Genomic DNA, 10,000 nt, shown 5'->3' with positions numbered 1-10,000 from the left:
CTCCTCTGATACCCAACGCGTTATCATTCGCACATGCATGATTAATTTCTCTAAAGCCTTCGACCTGATAGACCACAACATAATCATCACCAAGCTGCAATTGCTGGGAGTTCCTGATATTTCGATCAATTGGTGTGCGGATTTCCTCTGTCGACGCTATTTTCGCGTCAAAATTGGCGAAAATAAATCAGCCTGGAAATCAACACATGCTGGTGAACCTCAAAGTACAGAACTTGGACCTGTGCTATTTCTTGTGATGATCAATGACCTCACGTCTGATCTATCACTCTACAAGTATGTAGGTAGATGATATGACTATCTTTGAAAGCTTAAATTTGTCCTTCCCAAAGCTTGCTCCAAAGTGAACATGACAAGTTCTGTAACTGGTCTACTACCAAGAACATGAAAATCAATGCCCAAAAAACTAAAGAACTACGCATCAGTTTCCTTAGACATGAGTCTCCAGTGCAACCTTAACCGCGGATAGTCGTGTTATTGACACTGTTACTCACTTTAAATTACTTGGAGTGTATATCTCATCTGATCTCACTTGGTCCCATTATGTATATATGAAGATTATATCTGTACCAAGACAAGAAAAGGAATCTATGCTCTTCGTACCCTAAAACGTGCTGGTGCGTCATCATACGACCTGGTTTCAGTTTACTGCTCGTTTGTCAGACCGATAATGGAGTACGCATGCCAAGTCTGGCAATTCGCTATCACTACCAGTCTTTGTGACCAAACAGAACAAATTCAACAAAGAGCACTTAAAATTATCTTTCTTTACAGCCAACCTGATTACATTGTTTGAGCGCCGAGAGAGTTTATGCCATGCACTATGCAAATCTGCTCTTGGACCTACCAACAAGCTGAACTGTTTACTACCTGAAAAGAAAACACATCAACACCGTCTCAGGATTCCAAGAAAATTCCCAATTTTTAAATGCCGAACCAAGAGATTCGCTGACGCATTCATTCCATCTGCTGTACGCCAATGGGACGGATACTGACATTTAATTCAGCACTGATATTTGATTAGACGTTCTTAATGATATTATCTCCCAAGTGGATTGACCAATTGTATTGTACAATTCTCATCGTTTTTATTAGTGTATTTATAGATTCTTGAAAAATCATGTTTTTTAGGTCTGGCCCCCTTCGACCCACAAATTGATTGTTTTGTTAATAAAGTTTAAAGTTTAAAACCAGCTGGCTTGTTGGGGCGTGTATAGCTAGAACGCCGTTTAGAAACCCACCTTGTTGACAGTTCAAAACTCACTAAAAACAAAACTCACTGAGCAATCTGGGACTCCCCTCCCTCCAGGACTTATTATACTCGTCACCAGGCGTCCCGAGTTCAGTGCCATTTTGAATTGGACACTGCGAGGACAACGGCTTCTGGCCGCCATTTTAGCAGGTTAACTTACAAGTTCTACGGAGCCTGGTGGCTTCACGTTGCTACCTGGAGATGCTTCAGTGGATTCATGGTTTAGAGAAATTCATGTTCCACGAGCCTGGCGTGTTTACTTAGAGACTGGATTCGATTTTCGCGAAAAAAATAGTGCTTGTTTTGGGTCGATCGGCGTCCCGACGCTAGCTTCCGTCTCCTACCTTAACACTACACTATGAATTCAAGGAAGGTGAACGGGGACCATTTTTCCCGAAACTTCGTGTACGTATTAAAGACAACAACAGCTCACCACATGGTAAGTTTCATCAATTTTTATTTCCATTTTCTAGCAAATTTCCAGACCTAAACTTCGCCTCATATGTTCTCTATATTTACCCATGTGGCACACACAGTGAGCCTGGGTTACCTGTGCAATAACTCGTGCTTGCGCTGAGGCTAATTCCCCATGCGCTGAATTTCAGTGAAACTGAATCACCCGAGAGACGTTTCGTGCATTAGGATATTAAGAAGCACATAGTCGACTCGTTTATATCCGATCCTCTAATTTGTGTATTAAGAAGACATCACAGTGATCAGATACAAATGATCACAAAGTGGGAACGAAAATCCGAGAATTAACAGTTTTCTTCTTAAAGGGAAAGTACGGTCTAGAGAAAGTTTCTCTGAATCGAAAGTTCTTTACCTGTATTGTCATACTTGACCACTCAGTTGGACTAAATGTGTTTAAATAGCCAACAATAACGCTTCAAAAATAGGCAAATTTAAATTGAAATCCGCCATCTTTGTTTTTGTGTATGCAAACGAGGCTATGACGTAGCAATAGTCAAGGATTTCTCCGGATGACTAAATGTAATAGATGCAAAGAAGAAAACACAGGCGAGGAGAGCAATGCTTTGTAGACTTGAATCTTAATCCAGAGGCTAAACTGTATTGATATTGGCTCCACCTCTGAACAGATTTACCTCGTGGTCGTTAAACAGGGTTTTATATGTGAGTTAAATGCAGGAGTTTTACAAAGCGAAAGAGAGCTTGCAGTGCTACCCCGCGCTCATTGCTGTGAAATAAATTCATAATCTGTCTACCGTGGCTTTCTGCGAGATCCCTGTTACAACTTCAAAACAAACGATCGATTTATATATTTCCATCAAATGGTAAGAGTAAATCGTATCAGTAGTTTCTATACTGCTAACAAAATTTAACCAAATTTCAAGTTACGTTTATTAGCGCATAACAGTGAAAGGCGTCCATATTGATTCAGTTTTCTCGCTCCAATATAATGATATTTTGGACTAGCTGACTCAGATTTCCGTATGAAGCGAAGGTCACCAAGACCAATATCCATACACCTGAAGATCCCGCTTGAAGTCCTCCTTGGTAAAATGACAGACCCGAACAGGCAATATAGAAGTCAGGTTTTAACGTTCGAGGAATCCATCCGCGTTTTATTTTCGCCAGCCAACTTTTCTTTAAATTGTGATTTTCCGGTGTAAGCTTCGGTTTTTTTAATTTTCATATGTGTTCTCAAGTCTAGAAATGTGTCTAGTTTCATCCCCATCGAAAGCGTACACCCCAACCGCGGTAATTGTTGTTGTAAAAAAGCCTTGCTACATGTATTGAGCAATATCTGAAAGTGTCGTCGACTTATTCTAATTTAAACGCTTCCCCGTGTGAAGGCAAACAAATACGTTTGCTGAAGCATCGAAGACGGCTGTCGCTGAAGGAAGAAAGTGAAAAAGGTACGCTTGTCGAATATTTCTTTCTCATGTTCAAGGTTTTTGTCTTGTTACATTTGCTCTGGCTGATTTTTGCCGCCTAGTTTGATTGACTAGCTAAATCTTTAAGTATTTTGTGACTTGAGTTTCCGTCGCACTTATGGCCTACATGGCCCACTACCTATTGAACCACAAGATCGTTTACCATAGTTCATCTTACATTTGAATTTCTCGAAGAAAGGTCACACAACATTGAGAAAGTGATCGCGGAACGAAGAAGTTAGTAAGGTCAAACACGCTTGTTGACTAATGCTACGTCATAAACGTCATATCCAAGATGGCGCTCTCCAAGTCACGAAAGAGGCAACTTTTCAAGCACATTTTAACAGGGAACTGGACAAAACGGCAATTATTTTCGAATTCCTGGGGAAACGTTTTCTTAATTAAGAGAAACTATTTCTAGACCGTACTTTCCCTTTAATAGAGTATTTTTAGCGGTTGTTCTAAAATGACCACTTATAGGATCATCTGTTTTCGTCTACAAAACGATATTTCCTACGAACAGAAGCCCTAACAAAGTCCTTGTGTAATTAAGTCGGTTATCTTCATTTGGAGACTGGAATAATTTTTGGCATTTCCAGCAGAGAGCGTGCGAAGACTAAACACTTTCCAACTTCCGTTTATCTTGGACAAACAGCACATAATGATGGCCTGGGAATAAGCTGCGTGCTGCATTTCATCACTGCACAGCTGCTGGTTTGGTTTCCTGGCATCGAAAAATCGAAGACTGGGTTTCTTGTATTTTGAGATATTTGGCGAGTTCCATGCACTCAGAGTAAAGAAAAGCTTGTTGACAGCAGCGGGAAGGCTCTTCAGTTTCACACTTATGGTGTGGTGACCGAGGCGCTTAGCGTTATCCATGACATCCCCAGAGTGAGAAACTCCGCTATAAGCACCCTGCCTATAGTCCACCAGTCCTTGAAACGACTGTCCATTGTAGATCAGAACAGAGGCATCAAGGAAATCGCACCCGCTGGTGGGATAACCCCAAAACAAATCAAAAATGACGTGATCGAGAGCTTCGTCATTGATTTCGTACAACACCACAATGAGATGCAAGGTGCTAAATGGCTTCACAGCGTAATCTTGCAGAGTAGCAGTTTTTACGGAATCTAAATGAGTCTAAAAAACAGAAAGGAACGAGCTCAGATACCTTCAAAACTGTCTTTTTTTTTTTAGATAAGAAATTACTTTTTTTCAAAATATCACTTAACATTTAACGTAAGTCCAAGTAATTCTTTTTAGTGTCGATTAGCCCTCCGCACAACTTGTCAGCAGAGCCTTTCTTAACTCGACGAAAAAGAAAGGACACTGCAGAAAATCGTGTAAAGTCTTCATTGAGTATGCGCAAGCCGTTCCTTGGGAACAGAAACCCGCACTTCTAGACGCCATATCGTTTTTCGTACTTAAGGCTCGATTTTGACCTTCGCCTAGTCAAAAGTATGATGCGCGCGCTGCCTAAGCCGCTTTTACCGGAGTAACTAGCCCAGAGACTTGGGCTGCGGCGACTTAAAAGACTTGACACGATTTCTGCAGAGGCTCTCTTGCTCGCCCTCTGGTGGGTTTTGTAGAGGCTCTGCTTGCAGGGTGGCCTCTGCCTCTGTGATACATAGCTCCGGACATTGACCAAAGTAGAAGCTGAAGACCCTTTCACCTTTTTCTGAGATCATATAAGCAGCCAGCTTGCACTGCACGGCTTTTTTTTACCGGTTGCATTTAAGAAATAACGCGCTGTCTTGGGAATATTCCTTTGAGGCGGTAAAAAAAAAAAAAAGCACACTGCAGAACGGGTGCAAAAGGCAGATTAGCTTTCGTTGTTGATTCGCCTATACATCAAAAGTCAAACTCGAATGACAACCCCTCAACAGTGAAAAAACTACTAAAGATTAAGCAACGGCATGAGCAACGATTTTATTAATTCTCACTGTTCTTATCTGGAAACAACAAGAATATGGGGAGGACTGCTTGCAGGAGCTGTTCATGGCTGTTGCATGGTCTGTGTCAATGAATGATATTTGAAAAAACAGCGAAGACCATTCAGTAAGAACCAGTCTTCCAATGAGAAATTTGCTAAAAACGGGCCCTAAGACGATGCTCGTCGAAATTAAAATCCATAAACATCAGGAGTGATTGAGTGAAAATCGGTGCTGTATAAGATATTCCATTATTGATCCGGACCCGTCATGGATGAGGTCCATCAGAATAAGGGGTAGTGTTGGGAATTAGATGTTTTCCTGACGACAACACAATGTTTTCCCGATAAAGCTCGCGCTAAAAATCACTCACTCACGATAGAATTTTGAACATATATATTCTGCCTCACACACGTCCCCAAGTTCGATTACAACGCACTCTTAGATTTTACTAGAACAAAAGACAAAACAAATCGTACAATGTTTTCTTTGGTTGGCTACAGTTACTAACGATGACAGATACGATGCCCGTTCCTTCCGGTCAACTAAACAATCAATTCTAGACGCGTAAAAGGGGTTTGATTATGTAATCACACGATTTCCGACACCCTCCCCTCATTTGCCTTGAGAGAGCAAATGTCCACAAAAGTTAAACAGCTGGAAAATCGGTCATGATTATCGATATATGCATTGTTCATTATTAATTGTTCATTGTCGTTTATAACCTGGATACGAAATCTAGCTGCCGCTGCAGCATCCCTTCGCGGCCTGTAGACTGGTTCGTCTGCATTCAGGGTCTCTGGTGGGGTCTGTACTGATTTGTTACAGCTTAACTCAAGAGGTTACAAATGCTGAATTGGTCGTTCCAGATGCGACTTTCTGAATTTTAGCTTCGCCCCACGAATCACTCCATCTCTGCCACTGTGCTCGGTTCTTCTCTTCTGATTTGATGATAACGACTTCTCCCTTGGATGGCTAGGTTACGTCTGCTTTGTGCTTTAGCCGGTGTCTTTCTCTCAGTCCGCGGAGGTACTCCCTTGTCCAGCGTGACCATACTTGTATCCTTGCACTTTCTCAAATACTTAGCTCTCTTCCTCAGGTCATGTTCCTGGACGTATGAGGTTTCTCACTCTGGTAGCATGTTCGGTTGACCATACAGAAAGGAACTCGGGGTCAGGATGGGTAGCTGAATGTCTTCATCCACGTAACTCAGTGGTCTGCTGGTTCTTCCGTTGTCGGAGTACACCTTTTGCAGTCTCCCACGTCGGGCGATGAAGCACTTGAAACTCACGAGGAATTCTTTAGTTTCCAAGTTGGGCAATAGATCCAAGAACAAAGCTCGTGTCAGGCTACAGGCGTACAGCAACACGTACGCCTTTCCCTCTGTCTTCGTGTTTTTACGATACTTCAACGGTTCCGCGTAATCGACGCCGACAACTTGAAAGGGCGTTTGACCTTCCGTCCAATCCTTTGGGAGGTCTCCTTGGGGAAGGGATGAAAATGCTTGTGCTTGAAACCGCCGACAGCCGTGGCAACTCTTCATGATTCTTTTGGTCAATCCTCTCAGGCGCAGAACCCAGTACAGCTCTCTAACCTTGGCCATGGTACTGACAGCTCCCTCATGGAGCGTTCCGAGATGAAATTGTGTTACGAGCTTCTCCGTGAAGCGCTGACTATCTGGCAAATACACCGGAAAATGCCCTTGGATTCTGCCTCGACATTCCAATATGACGTCTTGGTTGGTTGTAGATTCAGTTGCGACCGATCTTCTTGAAAATATTTATCTGCTGCGGCTCTGGTCTAGACTCTTTTCACCCAAACGATTCTCGCTTTGTTAGTTTCTTCAATTGTCAGCGGTCCCTTGAGTCTTCCTATCTTCCTTGAACGAACGTTGTGGATGAACCGCATTATCCACGCACAGATTCTCATCGTCTTCCAGTAGGTAGACTTCTCAAGAAGGGTGTCTAGCTAATCTGTTGTTGCTATCTTCACAGCCATCTCGCGTTGCTTTCTCTTCTGATGCCTTGGTCACAATATCTGGAGGCCAGCACGCTTTGTTCTGCAACCACTTCGGTCCGTTGCACCAAGAGGGATGATTTGTCACTGCTCCACCACGGCTTCCAAGGCCAGCAGGGTTCTCCAAGGTCCCTACGTGCCCCCAGGTCACTTTCGAATGTGCTTGTATTTTCTCAATTCCGTTACTCACAAACTGCTTATATGTGCCTGGGGATCTGATCCAATGCAGGGCAATGGTGCAATCGAGCCAGCAGTACCTTTTCATTAGGGGAAATCCATCCAGGGCTGAGACCACGTTTGCAAAGAGATTCACCGCCATGTGCCCAGACACCAACTCTAGCCGAGAGATCGTCAGTCCCCTTTTGGAGAGCCTTGCTCTCGCTGCCACAAGCCCCTGATTGACGCCTGACTCTTGACCGACTACAGCATACACAGCCGCAGCTACGCCCTTACCGCTAGCATCATCAAAGGAATGCAGCTCGATTGACTGAATGTCCTCTTGATAGGCTGCTAAGGACCTCGGGACTGTAAGCTGCTTGGGAAGTCGCTCCTCCCATCAGATCCAATTCTGCATCAACTTGCTTGGTAGCTTTGCATCCCAGTTTAGCTTGGCGTCACACCTGTCACGGTAGAGGAGTAGGAGACGCCAATCGCAGTGCATGGGTCATAGATCCTCGCCACTTTGCTTAAAATTCCTCGCTTGCTGGGATCAGCCTTCTGTTGTGGAAAACTCACGCCGATAGTATCGTTTTCCTTGTCCCATGGCAAACCGAGCAGGGTAGCTCCTTCTCTTCTGGGGACGTTTAACTGTTCCTTTGCGTACGTTTCTTCCTCGATCGAGACTGGTTCGGAAGCGGCTGATTCCAACTCTTTCACATTCGAATGCCATTTATGCAACTCGAAGGTACCCTTGGCGAATACGATCTGAGAAGCTGATTTGATTTCTTTTGTCTTTTCACTTGTAGGACCACCGCTGATCAGGTCGTCTACGTACAAGCTTCGTTCGATCTCGCTGACAATGCCCGGGTAGTTTTGTCTACAACTCTCCAACAGGTGATGAATTACGCCTCCCAGGAGGAACGGCAATGATGTGAGGCCGAAGAGGGCTCCAGTAAACCTCAGCGTCTCCACTGTTTGACTGCTTGGGTCCTTCAACCAGTGAAATCTTAACGCATCGCGGTCTAGCACTTTGATTCGGACTTGGAGGAAAGCTTGCTTGGTGTCTCCTGTGACTGCCACTGGATGAACCGAGAACGAACTAGGACACTCCAGAGCTTGTTCTGAAGAGGTGGGCCAGGATTCAAACGCTCATTTGGCGAGGGTGTACCAGAGTAGGCCCTTGCTGATGCGTCATAGACTACTCGAGGCTTGGTTGTTTCTGCTGTGTCGCGTACCACTGCCTTGTGAGGAATGTAGAACTCGTGCTGCCCAGTTGCAAGTCTGCTAACTCTCTCGACTATTCCAGCCTTGATTTGGTCTTGGATCACTTGATTATAATGGTCTATCAATCCCTGGCTGCGCAGTTTCTTTACAAGGCCAGTTAACCTGCGAAGACTTCCCGCTTCGTTGCTTGGTACAGGTTGGTGGTTCCCCTTCCATGGAAGGCTAGTTTTGTACCAACCCTGTTCGTCTCGTTTAAGTTGTTCTTTGAACTCTGAATACACCTCATCTTGGTCACGAGTTGCACAATCCGCGAGTCCAAGTACGTCCAGTCTGCACAAGTTGTCGTAATCTACCGTCGATGTTTGTGTCAGAAACATTGGAGACAGGTCCACTTCCTTGCCTGGTGAAATAGTAGTCCCTATTTTTTCGTGAAGCATCTCAGTGGGCCGGAATCCTAAATCCTTGAATCTGATTGGCTAATCGCACGCTCGTAGCCGGTGCAGCTTTTTACGATATGGACCACGGTCCGAAATCTGTTCCGTACCGAAACTGTCGCTTTTTACTACGGCGCGACGAAACATTGGATTGCGCCTCTTAAAATGCAAGTTTTTGCTTACTAACCGTTGCAAAGAAAAGGAAAAACATCAGCAATGAAATGAAAGGCCTGGTTTTTCTTCAAAAAGGCGAGTGTTCACATGATTTTGCTGACAACACTTTGCTAGTTTGCTGCTTTCGAGTTGGTGGTTTTCTTGCACTGTTGACACACCGTTGAACTTAAAACAACTTTTTGAACTCTTTGGAGTTCTATTTTCTAATCTCGTTTTATATTGCTTCATTTAAGAATATACGGATTTCTAGCTAAAATAGGCAAACAAACACATCGCGACACCGTGGTTTTTCGCGTCGCTGTTTTTTGTGAACTGTTGACATACTGTTTAACTAAAACGACTAACTGCAGAGAAGTCCTTTGAGCTCAGTTTTTCGGTTGACATCCGTTGTTTTCTTTGGAGTTCTATTTTGCTTCATTAAAGAAAATACGGATTCGTTGCTAAGATAGTCAAACAAATCACAACGCTGTGAACTAATGTCAACAAGTTTTTCTTGTACAGTTTTCTAAGTTTTGCACTGATTTCTAAAGGACTTGACAGAGAACAAAGACGAATCCTTGAAATAATAAGATATGAAGGCAGAGACAGATGTTTGCATTTTTCACTAAATTTATTCCTCCTGTTTTAATTTTCAACAAGACAAAGTTTCATTTTCAACACAAGACAAAGCATTTTAATACGTAGAAAATTATTCGGCTGTTTTTACGAATGTTTCAAACATCATTGCAGAAGCAGAAAAAATTAAATACGTTATTCACCGGCTTAGGTCGGTCCGTATTGAGAAAAACTGTGCCCTCTGCCTTGAGTACGTCCCACGGCCTGCGGCCTTGGGCCGTACTCAAGACCTCGGGCACAGTTTTTCCCTATACAGACCTCCCCGCCGGCGAATAATAC

The 10,000-nt window shown here is 43.6% G+C and overlaps 1 protein-coding gene and 1 pseudogene across 4 annotated transcripts in view; both read right to left on the bottom strand.

The window, feature by feature from the left end:
* The window catches only part of LOC137999773 (uncharacterized), a 28,650-nt gene that overhangs the window by 9,246 nt on the left and 9,404 nt on the right, over positions 1-10,000 (bottom strand). For 3 of the 4 annotated variants that reach the window (XM_068845681.1, XM_068845690.1, XM_068845698.1), the window contains one exon: positions 1,711-4,308. The exons of the other annotated variant lie outside the window; for it this stretch is intronic. In XM_068845681.1, coding sequence (XP_068701782.1) covers positions 3,697-4,308 — 612 coding nt within the window. In that variant the 3' untranslated portion in view covers positions 1,711-3,696. Of the gene's footprint in view, positions 1-1,710; positions 4,309-10,000 lie in introns of those variants that run through there. 4 annotated transcript variants of the gene reach the window in all.
* LOC137978478 (uncharacterized) overlaps positions 7,012-10,000 on the bottom strand; it is a 4,139-nt pseudogene continuing 1,150 nt past the window's right edge.

The sequence above is a fragment of the Montipora foliosa genome, chromosome 1 (assembly GCF_036669935.1).
Source record: "Montipora foliosa isolate CH-2021 chromosome 1, ASM3666993v2, whole genome shotgun sequence".
In the NCBI taxonomy this organism is placed as follows: Eukaryota; Metazoa; Cnidaria; class Anthozoa; order Scleractinia; family Acroporidae; genus Montipora; species Montipora foliosa.
This window is presented reverse-complemented; position numbering and strand designations above follow the sequence as displayed.